The 23121-nt window shown below is 37.9% G+C and overlaps 1 protein-coding gene across 1 annotated transcript; it reads right to left on the reverse strand.

Moving 5' to 3' along the window:
* Positions 1-19546: 19546 nt before the first annotated feature.
* Positions 19547-19900, reverse strand: LOC133795782 (uncharacterized). The gene has a single exon (XM_062233243.1). It carries the CDS (start codon positions 19898-19900, stop codon positions 19547-19549), a length of 354 nt encoding a protein of 117 aa, XP_062089227.1.
* Between the last annotated feature and the right edge of the window lie 3221 nt (positions 19901-23121).

A 23121-nucleotide genomic window follows, 5' to 3' on the forward strand; every position in this document is an offset into this window, starting at 1 on the left:
ATAAAGATAAAAAATGAAAAGAACAAACACACAAACCATTCAAAACTTCAGAGTGTATAGATTGGGTCCTTAAGAAGGACCTCTTCAACACGACTCACACTCTCAATGTAATGCTTCAGTCTTTGGCCATTGACTCAAAAAATTCTCCCATCGGTTGGGTCCTCGACCTCCACTGAACCATTGGGAAACACTTACTTCACTACAAACGGACCAGTCCATCGCGATCGCAGTTTACCGGGATGCAAGTGCAAGCGAGAATCGTACAAATGCACTTTTTGATTTGGCTCAAAGTGTTTTCGCAGGATTTGTTTATCGTGAGCGATTTTCAATTTTTCTTTATAAATCATGGAATTGTCATATGCATCGTTTCTCATCTCCTCAATTTCGGATAACTGGAGTTTGCGATTGATACCTGCGACATTCAGATTAAAGTTTAGGGCTTTGATAGCCCAATGCGCTTTATGCTCGAGCTCGACAGGTAAATGACAGGCTTTTCCAAAGACAAGCTGATAGGGAGATATTCCAAGAGGGGACTTGAAAGCAATGCGGTATGCCCAAAGAGCGTCTAGAAGGCGCGCAGACCAATCTTTGCGGTCGGGATTTACCATCTTTTCCAGAATGTGTTTTATCTCCCTATTGGCTAACTCAGCTTGACCATTAGTCTGTGGATGATAGGCATTTGTAACTTTATGAAGTACACCGTACTTGCGCATAAGAGCCTTAAAGGATCGGTTGCAAAAATGAGTGCCTTGATCACTGATGATAGCGCGAGGGGTACCAAACCTTGATAACACATTTTCTTTCAAGAATTTGACAATTGTAGCGTTATCATTGGTTCGACATGGTACAGCCTCGAACCATTTGGAAACATAATCCACAGCGAGAAGAATGTAAAGGTAGCCAAAAGAAGGTGGAAATTGTCCCATAAAGTCTATCCCCCAACAATCAAATATTTCAATAACAAGAATTGGGTTCAAGGGCATCATGTGCCGACGCGATAAGGATCCTAACTTTTGGCACCTTACACAAGAACGACATAAATCATTGGTGTCTTTGAACAGAGTGGGCCAGTAAAGAACGCATTGTAAGATTTTTGCAGCGATTTTCTTCACAGAGAAGTGACCACCACAAGCATCATTATGGCAAAAGTTCAGCACACTGGACACCTCATCGTCGTGGATGCATCTTCGCATGATTTGGTCAGGGCAATACTTGAATAAGTATGGGTAATCCAAAAAGAAATTGCACACCTCGACCATAAATTTGCGTTTGTCTTGTGAACTCCATTCAGATGGGAGCGTACCACGGCAACTTAGAAACAGAAAGCAATTGTTCATCGAGGAAATCATCATGAATAGGTGGACCGTCAACGGGATTGCTGAATTCAAGTCAGGACAAGTGGTCTGCGATGAAATTTTCAACACCTTTCTTGTCTTTGATCGTTATGTCAAATTCTTGCAGGAGAAGGATCCACTGTATTAACCGTGCCTTAGCATCCTTTTTGGAAAGGAGATACTTAAGGGTGGAGTGATCTGTGAAAATTTTAATAGGTGATCCACTCAAATAAGAGCGGAATTTGTCAAGAGCAAAGACAACGACAAGCAACTCTTTTTTCAGTAATGGAATAGTTCATTTGAGCACTATTGAGAATTTGACTTGCATAGTAGACAACAAAGGGTTTCCCCTCCCTTCGTTGTCCTAGCACAGCTCCCACATTAAAGTTGCTGGCGTCACACATGATCTTGAAAGGAAGACTCCAATCGGGTGACTGAATGATGGGAGCGGAAGTGAGTGAATTGACAAGCGTTCGGGATGATTCCTCACACTTAGGTGTCCATTCAAAAGTGGCATCTTTGGCTAGGAGGTTGCTTAGTGGACGGGCAATCATTGAAAAGTTTTGTATGAACCTCCTATAGAAACCAGCATGACCAAGAAATGACCTAACGTCTTTGACAGTCTTAGGAGTCGGCAGGTTGGAGATAAGGTCGACTTTGGATTGATCAATCTCAATTCCTTTTTCAAAAACAATGTGGCCTAAGACTATGCCAGAAGATACCATGAAGTGGCATTTCTCCCAATTGAGTACAAGTCCTTTCTCAATGCATTGTTTTAAAACAGCTTCAAGATGAAAAAGACATGTCTCAAAGGAGTTTCCAAAAACGGTTAGGTCATCCATGAATGCTTCCATTGATTTTTTGATCTTGTCACTAAAGATGCTCATCATGCATCTTTGGAAAGTAGCTGGTGCGTTACACAAGACAAATGGCATACGCCGAAAAGCAAAAGTGCCAAAGGGACAAGTGAAAGTGGTCTTATCTTGATCCTCCAATGCAATCTCAATTTGATAATAGCCAGAATAGCCATCAAGAAAGCAATAGAAAGGATGACCAGCTACACGTTCAAGGATTTGATTAATGAATGGGAGTGGAAAATTATCTTTGCGGGAGGCGGCATTAATTTTCTATAATCAATGCACATGCGCCACCCCGTCACCATTTTTTTGGGGACAAGGACCCCTTTTTCGTTTTGGATAATGGTGACACCATATTTCTTGGGCACGACTTGAGTAGGACTGACCCATTTGCTATCTGCTACCGGGTAAATAATATCAGCGTCTAGCAATTTCAAAACTTCATTTTTTACAACTTCCTTCATCGTGGGGTTCAGTCGCCTTTGAGGGTCTCTTCGAGGGATGGCTTCGTCCTCCAGATTTATTTGATGGGAGAAAATTAAATGGCTAATACCTTTGATATCAGCAAGCGTCCAACCTATCGCAGATTTATGCGTTCACAGTAGCTCAAGTAACTGCAATTCTTGAGAATTTTGAAGGTTGGATGAGATGATAACTGAGAAGGTTTCACCGTCTCCCAAGAAGGCATGTTTCAACCCCTCGGGAAGTTGGGTCAATCAAAGTAGCAAAATAACATCACTAGCATATGGAATAATCCCTAACCTTCCTCGGAAGATTAGGCCATTATGCTCATGATTCTCACAAAATTCTAAGAAGAGAATATGAGAAGAAAGTGAGTAGAAATTTTGCTATAGTTTCTTTTACTCTAAAAATTCCATACTAAGTGTGAAGAAGGAGTCCCTATTTATAGAGGGAGAAAATGACTAAAAAGAAATTAAACAACAAAATGGGGTTTACAAAATAAATCTGAAATATTAATAATAAAATATGATTTTGAAAAATCAATCTTATTATTGATATTAACCTAGCTATTTTGGTCTATGGTCATTTTCCCCTTTTCTAAAATACCACAAAAACATGACCTTTAAAGCTCAAAATAACACTTTGCAAAGCCCAACACCCACAAAATATGGGTTGAAGGTGGCTGATGGTACAAGAGGGTTTTGACCCACTCCCAGCCAATGGGAAGGTGCCACGTGGCACTGGGTTGAAGAGAAGGATGGTTGAAGCTTGGGCCGAAATGATGAGGGGCGTGTGATGTTGCTGAGAAGAGAATTGGGCTGGTCAGGTTGGCTTGCTAAAAGGAAAGGAGCTGAAGGTGTTGGGCCTTCGAATTGGGCCAGCTTGGTCACGTTGGAGGGTGCTTGGGTGGTTGACTGCTTGGGTGGCTTAAGGAAACTTGGGCTTCAGCTATTGATGAAGGGGGCTGGCTTTGGTTCACGTTGGAGGAAAAGCTGAAGGAGCTGGAACCATGCGGATGCGTGGCGCAAGGAGAAGGTGGCACCTGGCAGCTGACAAGGAGGGGATGGCTGTTGCTGCTGGGCTTGGGCCTTCGGATTAGGCTTTTTGACTCCAAAAATGCCACATTTTCTTTGTTTCTTTAATTTTATTTGCTTCTTTCTTTTTATTTGTTCCTAAGTGCCAAAAATACCAATTAAATCCTACAAAATAAAACTAACTAAATTAAAATTAGATATTTTCATTTATAAATTAAATCATATTAATTCCATGAAAATATTAATTAAAACTTAATTTATTTTCACTATTAAAATCAATAAATGTGTATTTTTTGGCACTAATCACGAGTCACTATAATTGTAACTATACATAAACGTTTGTATTAATAATAATTAATTATGTAATAAAACATGCAAACAACGCAATTTGATTGAACAAAATGATTTCTAATACCTTATTGGTAATGAATAAATTACATAAGAAATGTGGTTTTATAAGGGCATAGAACCCAAAAAACTCCCACTTGCACTTTTAAAACAAATGCGACATTTCTCTCAAACCCATTCCCTCAGCATGCTTTAGAAAAGTATTCTCTCCCAGTGTCTTTGTGAAAGGATCTACAAGATTGTCTTTAGACGCAATCTTCATGACCTTCACGTTTCCCCTTGGCACATATTCTATGATGATGTGCTATGTAACGACCCAAATTCAGTGTTTAGACTTAAGGGCCTGGGGAAGTGTGCCTGGAGGGCATGATGGGATTTTGTGTGTGACTTTAATGAGCTTAATGCATGATTACGATTTATTGCACGTTATGTGATTAGTTGATTAATTGAGATGCACGACTATGTGAATTAGTATGCATGTAGACCTGATTGTCTTAGAATGAGCATGATTGTAATCTGACCATGTTTGGGCATATCTGTGATAATTGTACTATGTGAATTGTGCCATGTGAGTGTGATGTTTTATCAGGATGCACGCATCGAGACGGTCCTAGGGAGCCAGTTAGTCTAAAAGTCACAACGGGATGTTGTACCCGGCTCGGGAGGAGCCTAGGGGTACTTCGGGAATCTTATAAGTTGAGTTGAGAACGAGTGATTAGTTATTGGGTAACTTGGGTAACCATTTGTAACTGTGGTGGGTAACAAGTTTTAAGATAGAAAGTGATAGAATTGAAATAGAAGTGTAAAGACTTAAGTGCCCTTGAAGGTTTAGTTAGGAAGGATTATTAAGAAGGGGTAAAATGGTCTTTTGGCAAGGGTAATAGACAAAAGGCAGCTGGGATATAGGGGGGCACGGTTTGGGGTATTGGGCATTTGAGTGTCTTGATAAAATTAGAAGAGAAGGAAAAGAAGAGGAGAGAAAAGCTAGGGCAAGCAAGAAGAAGAAGAAGAAGAGAATGAGAAGTGGGAGTCTAGGAGGGGATCAAGGACTTGTGTGGATTCTTCATTTGAGGTAAAGGTTTTATACTTATCTAAGTATGGATTTTGTTTTGATTTAAGGAATTTAAATGCCTAAGCTAAACATTGTTGGGTTTTGGGGTTAGTTGCTGAAATTTGAAATCATAGGAGTGGATCTTGGGTGTGTTGATGTTTTGAATTGATTCTAGTGTTTATAGGGTGTTAGATTGTTCATATAAAGTTTGGAATTGAGTTTTGTGGTTGAGATATGTGTTTGGGATGGTTTAAGGTGAGGTTTAGAGAGTAAAATGGTGGGTTTTTCTGGGTTCGAAGGGTCGAGCCGCGGCATGGTTCTTGGTGAGCCGCGACCCTTCGAAGAAGTTGTATGCTGATGGAGAAGGGCGGGCCGCGGCATGGCCCAAGCAATGCTGCAGCCCTTACATGTTTTTGGGCCTTTGAGGGTTCTGTTTGGGGGCTATGCCGCGGCATGGGTGGCCTATGCCGCGGCGCTTAAGGGATTTTGGGATTTTAGGATTTTAGGCTTGGGAATTTAACCTAGGGTGCTCGGGGTTGAGTCTTTTACCATGTTTGGTGAATTTCAACGTTCCGAGTACTAGAACTTGGCCTGGAAGCTCATTTAAGGTTGTTAAAAGTGTCTTTTGTGTGTTGTGACTAGGATTTTGGGAGAGGCTCGTGCTTGTGGACCGTGCTCGTGACCGTGGTACTTTGGAAAGCACGGGATACAGGTAAGAAAACCGTAACACCCGAGTTTAGGGCATGGCCCCGGATTGTATTACGTGCAAATGCTTAACCTTAAATGAATCGTGATGTGTGTGAATGTTTATTTTGGATGTACTATATGTGTGATTATGATGAAACGAACGGCAAAGGCCGGGTACGGCGTAGGCCGGGGCGGCCGTGGGGCCGAAAGTAACACACAGCACATGGGATGCTTATATTCAGGGTGGGACCCAAGGGATACATGAGTTATCCTCGCGGTGAGAACCGAAACTCCAGGCTTTGGTAAGGCCTTGGGAGCGGCATGGTCGTACTTGTTTATTATGATGGTTTTCCTTTGTGTCAGTGAATTATTGCCAGCTATTTGTTTTGCATATGTTATTTGGGTTTTCTTGCTGGGCTTCGGCTCACGGGTGCTCCGTGTGGCAGGTAAAAGTAAGGAGTCAGTCAACCGGCCATGAGTATGGAGAGCGTGGGGGCAGCGCGTACATGTTCGGCCTGCCCGACTGCTTTGGTTGGGGGCATTTTGTATATGGCTGTATTTAACCATTCTTTTGATAACTGATCAAGTGTAAATCTATTTTTGTGTTGTAAACATTTTGTAAACCTTATTTTGGGATCCCAGAGGTTTTATATTTAACGTTTTCTATGAAGTTGACCATTTTAAAAGAATACAGCCTTAAACTCTGGTTTAATCACACTTTTGGTTTTAGAAACCACTTTGAGTCAATTAAATGCACAATTTCTGTTTTAAACTCACTTAGTAACGGCTCTAAGGTAGTAGGGCGTTACATGCTACTTCCTCTCCATATTCTTCCCTCTATTGTGGCTCTAAGGTTCTTTAGAATTGGCTATCGCCCCATTGTTGTCACAATACAAAATGAGGGATTTTTCCATTTCTAGAATAACACCAAGATCTGTATAGAACTTCCGCTCAGCTAGACTATTTTCTTAGCTGCCTTAGACTCAGCTATGTATGCAGTCTCCATGGTGGAATATGCAATTTTGGATTGCTTAACGCTTCCCCATATAATAGCTCAACCCCCAAGAGTATACACCATTCCAGAAGTTGACTTCCTGTCATCGACATTAGTCTGAAAATCTGAATCGTTGTAGCCTAACAGGTTCATAACTCTACCCGAGTAGAGTAGCATAGAATCCTTGGTTCTTCAAAGATATTTCAGTATGTGATTGACTGCTATCCAATGTTCCCTTCTTGAGTTTGACTGGTATCTATTCACAACTCCCACCGCATGTCAGATTTCCAGTCTAGTGCACAACATAGTATACATTAGACTTCCAACTGTGGATGCATAAGGAATCCTTCTCATATCATCTTCCTCTTCAAGAGTTTGTGGAGACTGATTCCGTGTCAGGATGGTAAATGTCCTTTCTTTGAATCTGTCATAGAGAAGTGCTCAAACACCTTATCTATGTAAGTTGCTTGAAAAAAAGCCAAAATTTTGTTCTTTCTCAAAATCTCGATATCAAGAACATAACTTGCTTCACCCAAGTCCTTCATCTGGAATTGAGTTCCCAGCCAGTTCTTTATGTCTGATAATTTCTTGACATTGTTTCCAATGAGCAAGATATCATCCACATAGAGAACCAAGAATACCACAATTGTAACGCCCTGGTTACCCCAGAACAGTTATGGTGAACGGTGAATCGGGAATTTAACTCGCTACCCGAGTTCTTTGGTTAAAAACGTGCTTCCAGGTATTATTAACAGGCTAAGGTGGAAAACCAATCAAAATGAAATGATATATTTTATTTAAAACATAAAATTGTTCATGGGCCCATAAAAAACTTTTACAAGTTATTTACAACTCAAAATGGACATTATAATTTCAAATTTACAAACCCGACGACCTAAACGACAAAAATAGGGTAAACCCTCTAGTTCCTCTGAGAACTCCTTGGCCGTGGTGGTCAAGTGGCCGCATATGTACACAACACCACCTAAGCTCTCCACTCAAGGTTGGGTGAGCTTTCCTTTCCCTTTACCTGCACCACATAGCACCCATGAGCCAAGGCCCAGCAAGAAAACACAATATAGCATCAATATAATATCAACAATGATTGTAATAATCATTCAGGACTTTCAGTCCAAAACATATGAGTGACAGTTGAAAAGTCACTAAGGTGGGTTCTGTTCCCTCTAGCCATGTGACGATAGGGTCACCTGGGCTTTACAAATAAGCGATCCTTTCACTAGCTTATCAAGATAGGTGCTCGATGAACTAGCCACCAATATAACCTATCGCATGACCATAGGGTCACAACCATGGGATTCCTCTCCCTAGCCATGTGACAAGCAGTCACCTAGGCCTTAGGCCCTGGCTTTGAGTAACTAGTCTTAGCTAGTCATGCATTGACAAGTTTCATCAACCTTAGGGTCGGTCCATCATTAATGTCCCTAGAGTCATTCAACACTAATATCGATTAGATCTAATCTTTTATTTTCCCTGCGTTCAGGACGCTTATGCCATTTCTGACTCTCAGGTCAGTAATATGCGACCAGTGCCGTCCTTGACTAATCAGTGCCATACACAAGTAAGCAAGCTCTGCTAAGCATTGATTATGCAATCAATGTCCACATTTAACAACCAACATGCCTCAACAACAATCATGCATGTCATATACATAGGGTGTAGTTTTCTTACCTCTGATTTGAGCGAGAATGAATAAAAGAACGACCCTTGAGAACGATCAACCTTTAAGCCTTTAGCGGTCACCTAGTCGTAACCAAATATGGGACACCATCAATAAAATGAGTAACAAAGGTTCCTAAACCAAAATATAGCCTCCGGGACATCAAACCCCACTAATCCAGGTAGTAGGAACGATTCGAGGCCTAAAACCAAGTTCCCGAGGTCAAAACACTCAAATGGCCTCAAAACCCTGCCTGAGCCGCAACCCTAGCACCTTGAGCCACAGCCCCCAGCCACACCAGGAGCAAGGGCCGCGACGCCCACTACACAGTGCTGCGGCGCCCAGCACAGACCAAACTCCACTAGTTGCTTCTTCGAGCTTGGGCCGTGGCACCCAAGAACAGGGCCACGACCCCCACCCAGAAACCTGCCATATCCTCAATTTCCTTCATTCTAAACCTTCCAAAAACACACCTAAATACTTCCAAATTAAAAAAAATCAAAGTTCCCAAACATCCCAATGATCCAAAATCATCAAATCCTGAGGCTCAAACGAATCGAAAACTCAACGATTCACAAAATCCAATTCAAATCTTAGAAACTCTAAAACTCAAAACTTAAAGCTTAGATTAGCTTTGATTGGGTTATTTCTCATCAAATCCTTCAGCCAAGAAGCTTCTAATCTTTCATAGGATCGTTATGCCTCAATCCTCGCTTGATTCCGAGTCCTAGAACTCAAGATTTCTTCGAAATTGCCTCGAGCGGTAAAAGGAACTAACGGGAAGAGAGAAAAGTTTTTTCTAACGTATGGTTCTATCTGACGAGCTACTTCAAGCTTAAGTAACCTCAAATAAAACCCAATGCTCAGGGTCCCAAAAACACCCCCAGGGACATAATAGTCAAAACTCCCAGAATTTCTCTTGATCTCAGTAACTCCCCATTTATCATCAAATAAACATTCTCATTACTCAATATCCCAATAAATGACCCCGTTATGACAAAACCACTAATTTACAATATAAGACCGTCTCATGCTGAATAGCTCGAATATATCTCCACAATAATGGGATCTCGTCCATAAATCACAATATGCACAAAAATACACAAATATGCCCTCAACGGGCCAAATTATCAAAATGCCCTAATAATCAAATGTGGACCCACATGCATGCATTTAACATCATATTATAATATAATTCACATAAATATTTATATAATCATTTAATGGCATAATTAAACAGTTATGACCCTTCCGACGTACTATTCCAGCCATTAAACCACTTTAGGGATTTCGAGGCATTACAAAAATGTTGTTTTCCTTGAGTTGGTAAACACAGGGCTCATCAACATTCTACTCAAAACCATAGTTCTTAATGATTTCATTAAACCTTAGATTCCTGGAATGCGAAGCTTTCTTAAGTCCATAAATAGACCTATTCAACTTGCACACTTTCTTTTTCTTGTCTAGTTACTTTAAACCCTTCTGCTTGATCCATATGAATTGTTTCATCTAGGTTCCCGTTAAGGAATACTGTCTTTACGCCCATTTTCTAAATCTCATAATCAAGAGTGGTAGCTATGGATAAATTATGCAAATAGATTTTAGCATGGCAGCTGGAGAAAAAGTAACTTGTTGAACTCTTTATCTTTTACCGCCCTGATGACATCGTTATAATACTTTCCATTAAACAGAGTTCTAAACTCTTCCCAATCCAGGGCATTATCATTTCTAGTCTGGGATATCACCTCCCACCAAATTTCGACATCCACCCCAAACATATATGTGGCAATGGCCACCCTCTCATTACCAGCCACCCTTGTAAAGTATAGGATGGTGGTAACAATGCTCACCCACTGTTCGGCCTTAGCTGGATCTGCACTACCCTAAAAAATGGAGGGTTCTGTTTCCTAAACCTTTCATAAAGAGGTTCCCATTTGTTCCCAGCCTCTGGCGGCTACTCCACTATTGGCACCTTCACAGGTAGTGCCTCTGGAAAAATGTTCCCTGCAGGAACTTGTTGTTGTCTCAGGAGGCAGATTTCTTCTTCCTGCCTCAATATCCTGGATTGCAAATCAGCAAGCATTTGCTACCAGTTCTCAGGAGCTGGCGGAGGGGTCTGACCTTAATCTTTATTCTGACCCTGTCTGTCATTCTGGCCCTGATCTTCCTAGCTAGTTGATGACTCTATCTGCCTTGGAAGCATACTTCCAAGCTTATACCTTGCTATAATAATCAATTCAACCAGTTAGGTAGTGATAACTAAATCTCTTGCCGCCTCACGATCCAAGACCAAGCAGATAATCATTCACATTCAACAGTCATGCTAATAAGCATGTCGATTCACATTCATATCCAAGTCTAGTGCTAATAAGCACTTCCTGATATTCATAACAGTTAACAATGCTAATAAGCACTTTCTAACATTCATAACCATATAACAGTGTTTATAAACATTTTTGGCATACATGTATCTATGACAACGCTAATGAGCGTGTCCTGACCAACATGTCTATATAACAACGCTAATAAGCAGTTCCTTTGTATTCATAAACCACTTGATTATGAGTAATATGTAGAAATGTTACAACTCATCAAAGTATTAGAGAAAGATCAAGATGAAGGAGGTGTAATGATTTTCCAAAGGATTCAATGCAACAAGATTCGTTAGTAATAAGAATGGATTGATTTACAAAATAACATGAGTTATTTTTGTAAAAGACGATCATGATGAATTGATCTTAGAATTGGAAACATTGGAATCGATTTAATATTTACAGACATTATATTTGGATAGGATATGTAAAAGATTTAGGACTATCTTCAGAAATTGCAAATTTTTTAGAGATCCATGAATATAAAGATGAAGGGCGGCTTAGAACCTTATTATCAGATGAAATGATAAGTGAAGGATACACCCGCGTTCTAAGGAACACGATGCAAATTCAGTTATTGGATTGTATCATTTTAGAAGTTTTATGCTATTGTTGTAGCTAACATGTGATAAATTTCGAACAATACCTTATGTGTTGGGGTAAATAAAGATGATATCCACTCATTCAATTGATACATCGGAAGCAAGGAATTTAGAAGGGTCAGAAGTGAATGAATACTTTTAAGGGTTAGTAGAAATGCCAAATACAATGAATACGTACTTGGACGAATACAATTGAATTGGTAGATTGAAAGATTGAGAACATGCAACAAGTACTTCTATAAGTCTCTAAAAAAAGTTATTATAAGGAGAAGCTGAAAGGAAAAATGAGATGGACATTATGAGCCTTAAATGTTGCTTAAAGGAATTAGAGAACATCTAACATTAGAAGGTGTTTAAGGTGGAATCTATGGAAATATGTATCAAATGTAAGTTATGTGGTTGCATGATCTAATTGTTAAAGGAAGAGGAATTAAGAGGATATATCGTGCAAGTCAATAAGGATTCTAAACAAAAGACAAGTATGAAATATATATATATGTAAATGTTATGGATACTAAGGAGTTGTAGAGAAAGCTTAATGAATTATGAAATTGTAAATAAAGCAACAATTGTTGAAATATGAAGTATAATCGATATGGATGAGTTACTACTAAAACATACAATAAAGTGCCAGTGATATCAAGTGACAAATAAGTTTAAAATTACGGAAAGCATAAGTGATACAGTCATCAAAACCAGATGGTGGGTGGTGCAAACCCGACAATGTATATGGGTATAGGTTGTTTATAATTGGATGTGGCTATAGTATTTATCCAAGATATATCGTGATGATCTTGAGTAGTAGGGACCAGTTTTGATGGAATGAATCTGTGGAATTTTAAGGTGACAAAGAAAATTTGAGTTGTTATATAGTCTTGAGGATGAGAGAATCTTGAAATGTTATGGCATAGGAATTTCGAGGACGAAATCTTTTTTAAGGGGGGATAGTTGTAATATTTGCCTTTGCATTTTATGGGTATTTTGGTAATTTGGCCTATGAGGCAATTTGATAATTTATGTTGATGCATATGTGAATTGTTGTCTTTTAAATTTTATGATAATATGTGATTTATTTCATGATTATGATATGTATGTGTATCACAGTGGAAAAACACGGTTCTTTCAAGTATCAGGGGCTTAAGTGCCAAAGAAATTTGAAATAAGGGGTTAAAATATAAATATGAATCTTGTGATAGAGATTGTAATTTCCATAAGTCAAAACTATTAACTTAAGAAGAAATTACAAAATAGGGCTTACGTTATGCTTGAGGAAATTTAGAGTTGGGGGGAAGACAATAATTTGTATTTCACAATTATTAAATAGAATTAATTAAAAATATTGAAAAGAGAATTAAGGTTTTCACGATTGTCAGACGACTCGTTTCACGATTAGCGGATCAAGAGTCTCATCTCTTGCTCTTGATGCAAACACATTTTGAGGCTTAAGGAATTGGAAGAGGGATTGATTGTTGATTTGATGGACTAGGAGTTACCAAAAGGGAGCAAGGTCTTGAGGATTGTGGCAGTGGTATTGTTAGGTAAATTCTTTGAACTGTGTTATTTAGGTCTGATAATAGATTTAGGGTTTGATGATAAGAATGATTAATTAATTGTGATAAATGGGAACTTGATGTTTATTGGATGCATAGGGCCGGTTTCTATGGCTAATTAGAGTGGAATTGAGTTAGGAAGGTTGAGGATGAAGTTAGGATAAATTTGGGGTCAAAAATCACGATTCTGGTTTGACCCGGTTGACCGGCTTGCGATATGAAATTCGGGAAAATAGGTTTCAGTATTTTATGCATAACTTTTTACTCGAGTGTTAGAATTAGATGTTCCTTATATGGTTTGAAAGCTTATTGAAAGACCTAAAATTTTATGGTATAGACTAACTCTAGTTTGGAATCTTTAAATGTTAAAATTCTGAGATAAAGTTTGTCTTATTGAGTTGTGGGAATAGGACAATAAGGAGTTGTAGTTGATGGGATTCAAATTGAATGGTTTAAGACCTTTTTAGTTGAGGTTTTTAGTACTTTCATAAGGCTTTTAGGAGTCCTAGAAAGTCTAAGAGAGATTTCATAAAGTCTAATATGATGTATGGTCTCTAAGTTCATGCTTGTATGTTGTTTAGCTTAGGACTTGCTAGAGGATACTTGAATGGAACAAGGAATGTGTTTTGGAGCGTTGTTGGACCTAAGGTAAGAAGAGTGGACACATGCACGCAGGGTGTGCGCTCGACATACTTAAGTGTGGTAACTTTGTATGTTATATTATAAACTATCTTATAAGCTATGCTAAGAATTATATTATGAATTATGTTGTGAACCATGCTATGAATTATTCTACGAAGTATGATATGAATTATGTTATGAGTTACATTATGAATTATGTTATTAGTTATGTTATGAGCTATGTTATGAGTGATGCATGTTGCATTTGACTGAGATGTGTGTGAATATGTTGTATCTCTGTGTGGAATGTTTACGTTATGAAAATGCATGCTTACATTAATTTGTGCTTGGTTGCACAATTGGCCGGAATGACACCGGTAATACGTGTTATGGATTGAATATGTTACACTAGGATAGGTTATTGTTATCCAAAAAATAGGCACGGATGACGTGGCAAGTTATTTCTAACACGTGGCTGACACCTGGCAGAATTCTGTTCGACTATCGACCAGTGAGATATTGCATGCATAACGGTTGAGTTTTTCCTACGACCAGCCTAGTCGTACACTCCGCATATTTCAAGATAATTTTATAAAGATCTTAGTCAATCCCGAGATTGTCTCCAATAATTCTTGATGATCCAATTAATTAGGAAAGAATATCTGTAACTAATTCATGTAATCTTCCTTGAGCCTATAAATAATGAGAAGATAGCTCAAGGAAGGGACTTTTTTTTTGGCTTTCTAATTACTGGAGATTAGAGATTTACGAGTGAACTAAAGCTATCACATTCGATATATTGTTTTGTTCTTCAAAGGCTGGTGAAACTCATTGAACCCTAGTTCTTTGATCACTCCTTTGAAATATTATATCAATAACAACTCAAGTGGACGTAGGTTATTACCAGATTCTAGGGCCGAACCACTATAATTTCTTGTGTGCTTTACTGTTATTGTCATTATCTTCATTTCAACATATTTGTCCACATCAAGCATTTTTGACTCCGTGTCAGTTGACCAAAATCAGGGTCAACAATTATGTTATGCTATGTTTACGTTACACTATGGTTAGGTTAGGATAGATTATATTATGCTATGACTATGTTACGATACGATGTGATTGATTATGGAACTTTGTATGTTAAGGTATCGACTATAAGTAGTTTATGTTTTAGGTTGTAATGATAAGAATAAGTTTATGTTTATGTTTTATGTTATATGTTTTATATTGTTGTGCTTTGGGGATTGTGCCCTTTATAGCTCTTCTTGTTGGGTGTTAGCTCACAGGCACTTTGTGTTGCAGGTAAATGCATAAGCATAGTTGATGAGGCGATGAGCTGGAGCAGACTCGGTTAGATGTGTGCATGTCGTGATCAGTTGACCAGGGAGTCAAAGGGGATTTCTACTTATGTATGGTTTTTAAAAATAGTCTTTAAATCGTGGTTATATGTTGAGTGTTGAAACTTGTTTTTTTTTACTTTCGATATGCATGTAAAAGATGATTTATTTTAAATAACAAGATTTCGAGTTGCATATTTTTTTTTTGTAAAAGGTGATTTATTTATAATTGTATTAAAATAGTATCAATAAAAGTTTTATTTTCTTAAAGAAATTCATGTAAACATTAATTTACTTAAATATTGAGTATTTAGTAAATTAATAAGTTTTAAGTCGGACCGTTACACGAGTAGTTGTCAATGAAAGTGATGAAATACTCATAACCACCCAACACTTTAACATTCAGTGGTCTACAAACATTTGAATGAACCAACCCTAGTGGTTCTATGGCCCTTTCTCCTTTTGCAGAGAATGGACGCTTGGTCATTTTACCCTCGAGAAAAGATTTGAAGACAAGTATGTCACCCATTGTGAGTTCCCTGAAAGGCCCAACCTTTGTTAGTCTTTTGATCCTATCATAGTTAATATGACCAAGTCGTAGATGCCAAAGATACATCATGTTATCATTATTGATCCTTTGTCGTTTGGCGGTCCTAGATTTATGTAACACTCTGGTTAGCTAAGACCGTTACAGTGTGTATTGTAAATCGTGCTTAAATCGTTAATCAAGTCATTAGGCCAGAAATGTGCATCTAAATGTGATTAACGGTCCAGGGTTAAAAATTTTAGTCAAAAGGAATGGATATCTCATTAAAACGTTATGTTGTACATGAGATCCCATAATAAATGCTTTCAAAGTTATTTACAGTTCCAAAAAGGTCATTACAACTCAAAAGTTACAACCCGCCGACCTAAGCATCAAAAAATAGGGTTTAACCCTAGTTCCTCTGAGAAACCTTGGCAGTGGTGGTCAAGCGGCCGCATATGAAGACATCGCCACCTAAGCTCTCCAACTCATGGTTGGTCCAACTTTTCTTTTCCCTTACCTGCACCACATAGCACCCATGAACCAAGGTCCAACAAGAAAACATAACATGCTCATAAGAAGTTAATAATACACTACCAAACATAATGAGTATGCCTAGCCGTAATAACCCTACTCATGTATGCATACTGTTCATATTAATGACTACAGTGTCATATGGGACCAAATGCCCTAAATAAATGATTAATTGAATCATATCGGGGCCCATTGTCAAAGTACATGACTAATAAGTCACACTGGGGCTCAGCGCCCTAGGATTTGGGACTAATAAATCACCCCAGGGCCCATTGCCCTATCCTTTGTATAACCAGCCTTGGAGCTGGCCTAACGTACCTGATGCTTTGGTTTTTCTATGACCATTGGGTCAAACAAATGGATAATGTGCTCCTGATTAAATCTAATCATATCGATCAACACTCAGCGCGCTATTGCCGCCCTTGACTGATAAGACAATGCCTTTATCAATTATATAATGCTAACAATCATTCATCATATAACAAATATCCATATACAGAGCATTTAACATGCTTAATTAACAATTCATAGGCATAATCATAATTATGTGCATTATAGGACCAATTCCCAATCAAGACTATATTCAGCATTCGGGCCAAGCCCTAATCATGTACCTCACAGAATGGGTGCAGTTTTCTTACTTCGAGTCTAAGTATAATGTAAAATAAGAATGACCCTCGAGCATGATCCTGATCCTGAGCCCCTAGTGATAACCTAGTAACAACCAAGTATAGAGTCCCATCAATAACGAGCAAACACAAGCTTCCGGACCAAGTCCTAGCCTCCGGGACATCGAATTCTACTAAATCGGGTAGTAGGATCAAAACCTCCATTGGCCAAAAATTGCCACTTGCGCCGCGACTCACCCTATAAGGGTCACAATGCCCCATGTTAAGAGTCGCGACTCTCACAATGAAAGAGCCCCACCCTAAAACACTTAGGACCAAGACAGCGACGTAATATACTAGGTGCCGCGATGCTACCCAGATTCAGGAAATTGCCATACGACTGAGTTCATGAGGGCCGTGGTGCCCAAGAACAGGGCCGTGACGCGACCCCACGAACTCAGATTTCTCAACCCAAAATCCTCTCAAAACAATCCCTAAATCAGTACCAAACTCACCATTCAATAGATTAAAATCTCACTGAACTGTAAAATCCAAATCAAAACTCAATAAACTTAAGAAAACAGAAACTCGAAAATTCAAAGCTTAAATTACCTCCAATTAAGTTGTTTCTAACTAAATCCTTTGGCTATCAAGCTTTTAATCTTCACTAGAATCGATATGACTCTAATCTTGCTTGAATCTGAGCCCTAAAATTCAAGTTTCCTTTGAAAATGCTAACATCGTCAAATGAGCGAACAGGGGTGAGAGAACGAAAGTGTTGAACGTACTTCTGTTTATGACAGGTCACTTAGGGCTCACGTAACCTTAAACAAATCCCAAGGCTCGGGGTCCCGAAAACGCCCCCGATGGTAAAATAGTCAAAATTTCCAGAATTTCCTCATGATCTCACTAACTCTCAATATATCCTCAAATATTCATTCTCATTACCCATTATCCCGGTAATGTACTAAATACCCAAAATTCCCCTTGACTCACGAGTAAGTATTAATCTTGTTGTAACTTTCCCACTAGCTTGCTCCCTTGGATCACCTCGTGCCAATTAACCCAAATATATCCACATAATAATGTGGTCTCACTCATATATCACATATATGCCAAATATACCCATAACAGGCCAAATTACGGAAAATTTCCGTTCTGATAAGAAACAGACCCATATGCATATTTAATACACCTAAACATGCATTTCAAGTCATATCATAATATAACTCACATAATCATACAATGATACAAATATATATCACATAAGCACATAATTTCCATAATTGGCCATCCTGGCCCCCTAATCAAGGCCCTAAGCCTTATTAGGTGATTTGGGACATTACAATTTAGCTACCTTAAATAACTCGTTATCAAAAGTGGAGGGTTCGATAGTTCGTAAAAGTTATAGCCCATTTTCCATAAATCCAACACACAATTCACATCCATTCAATGAAATTAATATATTAAAACTTGTGATAGTTACAACAAAATGTTGTTGATGAATAAAGAAACTGAAATTAAGTTCCAACTAAAGTTTGGAATGAAATAAACATTATTTAAAACAAGATATTTATTTCAAATATTTAGATGAGCTTGTCCTCTTGTTTCAACGTTCACAAATGCTCCATTTCTGACTCTAAACTTTAGCTCACCTTCCTTTACTAGTGTCCAGTTGCAAAGAAGTGCATACATGGTTGTGGATCTAGAATTTATAATCCATACAAAATTATCATCTTCATAAACACATGCATCCAAGACAAAAGATTGACAATTACCTTGGGTTCCTCTAGCCATTCTCCTTGCAATGGATACATGCTCCTTTGGCTTTCTTAGCAACGAGCTTTTGCCCCAGCAGGTTTTGTAGCACCTCCAGCGGTTTTGCAGTAGTTATGGCCTTTCCCTTCTTGTTCTTTCTCTTATTACTCTTGTTGCTCTTCGAGAATGAAGCTAAGTTAGCTTCTCGAGGAGCGGCCTCAGTAGCAACAACAAGCTTCTTGTCATCCCTTACTTAGTCCACCATTGATACCTTCAACCATTTGATGTTCGAGGGACTAGCTAGCTCGCAAAATATACAAGTCATTTTCCATATATCCAACACACAATTCACATCCATTAAATAAAATAGATGTATTAAAACTTGTGAAAGTAACAGCAAATCGTTGTTGATGTAGTAAAGAAACTGAAACTAAATTGATACTTAAGTTTGGAATAAAATAAACATCATCCAATAATATAAATTTTTTTCCAAAATTTAAACGGGCTTGTCCTTTTTCTTTGACCTCAACGAATTCACCTTTGTCAACTCTAAGCTTTAACTCCCCTCCTCCACGACTTTCCAATTGCTAAGTAGCTGTAAAAAAGTACATACATGGTTAGTGGATCCTGAATCAACTATCCAAATAGAAGAATCATCCTCTAAAACACACACATCCAAGAAAAATAGATTACTATTACCTTGGGTTCTAGTTTCCTTGAGGGCGGGGCAATTATGCTTCCAATTCCCTTCTTCCTTGTAGTGGAAACATTGCCATTTAGCCTTCCTGCCAATTGGCTTTGCTCCAGCAGACTTTTTAGTAACTAGTGCCTTTCCAACTGCTTGCTTCTTAGCCTCCTTCTTCTACTTCCTTTTTTTCTCTTCTTGCTCATCGAGGATGAGGCTAGGTTAGCCTCACCCTAAACACCCATGGCAGCAGTAGCCTTCTTCTTAGGTCCTTTACTCGGTCCATTGTTTATTCATTCATACATCTGGAGCTCATTTACTAACTATGCCATTCCATAGTCCATCTTGTTAAGGAAGTAGTTCATGGTGAACATAAGGAAACTGGGTGCAAGGCTGTTGAGAATAATTCCAACTTGAGTCTTCTCATCTATTGTTTCTCCATGCAGCTCAGCTTCTTCAAAGTAGTTCGTCATCTTAATTAAATGTCAGGTGCCATCCTACAGTTCACTTACTTCTTGGTAGCCTTGAAACTAGCTTGCGTTGACTTTTGCCCAATCATTTCTTGGAGTTGTTCCATGATGTCATAAACAGTTTTTACATCCTCCATATTTTTCCTTAGCATTTCCAACATGCTAGCGAGCATGTACGCCTTGGCCTTATTGTTGGTAGTAGTCCAACGTTCATACTTTTCTCTCACGGTCCTCATGGCGTTCTCTCTAGGAAAATCAAGCTTGTTTTTAATCATCACAAACTTTGATTTGTCGTTGATCAACACTGTCTTGATATTTGAGTTCCATTTCATGAAGTTCTCGCCGGTTAGCAACTCCTTAGACATGAGAGAGATAATGGGGTTGGAGGCCATAGAGCTACAATTATCAATAAAGTAGAAATCAACACGTTGTTCGAAAAACATTCATTCATACAAGTTTTAGAAATAGCACAACATACTAACAATGTTCAAAGATAAGAAAAATACTAAAGACACTAATCTTTTTATTTATTAGGTATTTCAACTAGCCATGAACCTATGTATCCCAGTAGGTGAGAGTCACATATATTCACTCATTTAAATAGAGAAGCGTCTCAATTAATAAAACGTCTTAGACTTTTATTAATTACCTATCCAATCGATCAAAGTAAAGAAAACAAATTATTTCTTACTTTATGAGTTTGACCCATGATTTTTATTATTGTAGACTTAATTCCTATAGTCAGTGTATGGATGAGTCTATAGCGTCTCAATTAATAAAACGTCATAGACTTTTATTAATTACCTATCCAATCGATCAAAGTAAAGAAAACAAATTATTTCTTACTTTATGAGTTTGACCCATGATTTTTATTATTGTAGACTTAATTCCTATAGTCAGTGTATGGATGAGTCTATAGAAGGTACATCTATAACCATCTATCCTGAGAAATTCAACCATGTTAAGAGTCCAATGAACACCTTCCATAGGGAGACAAAGTCTAAGCGCCATTAAGCCACACTAAACTCTAACCTTATTAAATCAACAATGGAGATCGAATTTAGATTTATTAAATCTTTTAGAATTTTATTCTTTTGAAAATTACAAACTTAGGTTTGCCAAATTATAAAAATAATCAATAAACCATTGTTTATAATTTTCCTATTAATATTCTAAGTTTCTTAAGGTACTTGAGGGATATATCAGCGCAAGTTGGATATCCTGTGTAAGAGATAATCTCTCCACAACTGGTTGGGTGTTCACCCTTGGTGGGGGTGCAGTTTGTTAGGACTTTAAGAAACAAACATGTATATGTCACTCAAGCTTGGAATCCGAGTTTTTAGCACTAGCGGCAACATGCAAATATGTTGAGTGGTTAAGAGATCTCATATTGAAGATACCAAGAATCGCGATTGATGTATCGACGATTTTGATACATTGTGATAATCAAGCTAATTTGATTAGAGCTTACAATAAGATTTACAACAGGACTTCTAGAGATATAAGTCTAAGACATGACTATGTGAGGGAATTGATTGATAAGAGTATCATATCAAGTTCATATGTGAAATCATGTGAGAACTTAGCAGATCCGTTTATCAAACCTCTTGGGAGATATTTGGTTAGTTCCACGAATAGAGGGATGAGACTAAAACTCCTTGATATATAGATTCCCCAATGGCGGTAACCCATCTCAAAACTTTTTTACATCGAGTGTAGAGTTCAATGGGTATGAACAAGTTATTCGATAAGGGAATAGTTCCAACATTAACAATTTAAAGTCTCATCAAGGGTGAGTTAATGTTGGTTGCAACTGAAGTCAGGGTTAAACCTAAGGATTTTAATGAATTTCAGTTAAGAGTAACAAACATCTCTAAAGGTAGCAAATATGCTGTAAGAATTTCACCTATGTGAACCTAGAGGTGGGTCGCCTCTCAAGAGAGTAAGAGTTTTCTCTCCGGATGGTTCATGAATGAATCAAGCACAAGGCTATCAATAGTGTTGGGCACGAACAGTGGGAAATACATAAGTAATCAAATAGAGGTGTGTGATACATTTATAGTTTCTATCACTAGGAATGTTGGGTTCAACCTTTTTAGAATATCTTAGCATTTCGATTTAAGCTTTGTAGTGTTTTCACTAAGGTAAAGTTCAAACCCAAAAGATACTTTACTTTATGCGCTAGTATCGTTGGGTAGAAAAGAGAGGATGTATTTAACCAAGTGGAGGAATGTTGAGATTGGTTAAATACATGGTGGAATTGTTTAGGCATGAAAATGTGCTAAAACAATAACGATTTCACAAAAGTAAACTAGTGAAAGTTGACTTTGAGTATATGATTTTTTAAATGAAAATTTTGGGTCCAAAATGTATATTTAGAGTATATAAGAGTACCCAAAAATTTTGGGAGCATTTGGAGGTGTTTTGAGACACCTCATGGAGCCGTATTATAGAGGCATCAACGATACGTCACCTGGGCTCTCAAAACCCTAGAGAGAGAAGTATCAGGCGACATGTTGCTTGGTATAGGTCGATGTATCGCCTGTCTGGTGATGCATCTCTTGGTGCCAGGCGTACGTGTTTACTTGTATGATTTTTCATTGAGCTGTAATACAAATAAGGTTTGTGAAGCCTAGTCCCAACAATTAATTCCAGTTCTATTACTTTGTGGTTTAATATACTTGTTCATATAGGTTATAGTATAATTAATAGAGTTGGTAAATGTAGATTGATTAATTGTGATGTGAATGAGCTTGATAAATGTGAATTTGTGTTAAATCTAAAATGGTAAAGAAACATTTTCCAAGTGTTGATAGATGTTCAAACTTGCTAGATTTAATACATAGTGATTTATGTGAATTGAATAGCATGTTGACTAGAGGAGAAAATAGATACTTCATGACTTGTATAGATGATTGTTCTAGGTATAGTTATGTGTATTTACTTAGGAGTAAGGATGAGGCATTTAATGCATTTAAAATCTATAAAGTTGAAGTAGAAAATCAATTGGAAAGGAAAATAAAGACGCTTAGAAGTGATAGAGATGGTGAATACTTTTCTAATGATTTTAATGAGTTTTTTTGAACAACATGAAATTATACATGAATGCACTCCACCATACATTCCACAAGAAAATGGAATAGATGAAAGAAAGAATATGACTTATCATGAGATGATTAACTCTATGTTTTTACATGCTAAATTGTGTTATAATTTGTGGGGTGACTTGTTGTGTGTCATATATTGAATCAAATTCCTATGAAAAGAACATTGTATCTTCATATGAGTTATTGAGAGGAATGAACCCTAACCTAGGCTATCTTAAAGTGTGGGGGTGCCTTGCTTATTGCAAGAGCACAGAGCATGTCCAAGGGTTGTAAAGTGTGCATTTGTTGGATATGACACAAATAGCAAGGCCTATAGGCTATTAGACTTGGAGTCTAATGTGATAATTGAATCAAAATAAGTTGAGTTCTTTTAGAATATGTTATATTGTGATAGCAACTCTCAAGAACCCACAAGTGTTGGACAATCTCGTAAAGAAAAAGTTCCAAAGGTTGATGAGCAACCAATATTTCCTCAGAGAAGCCAAAGGCTCAAATAGTTTGGATCA

The sequence above is a fragment of the Humulus lupulus genome, chromosome 8 (assembly GCF_963169125.1).
Source record: "Humulus lupulus chromosome 8, drHumLupu1.1, whole genome shotgun sequence".
NCBI lineage: Eukaryota > Viridiplantae > Streptophyta > Magnoliopsida > Rosales > Cannabaceae > Humulus > Humulus lupulus.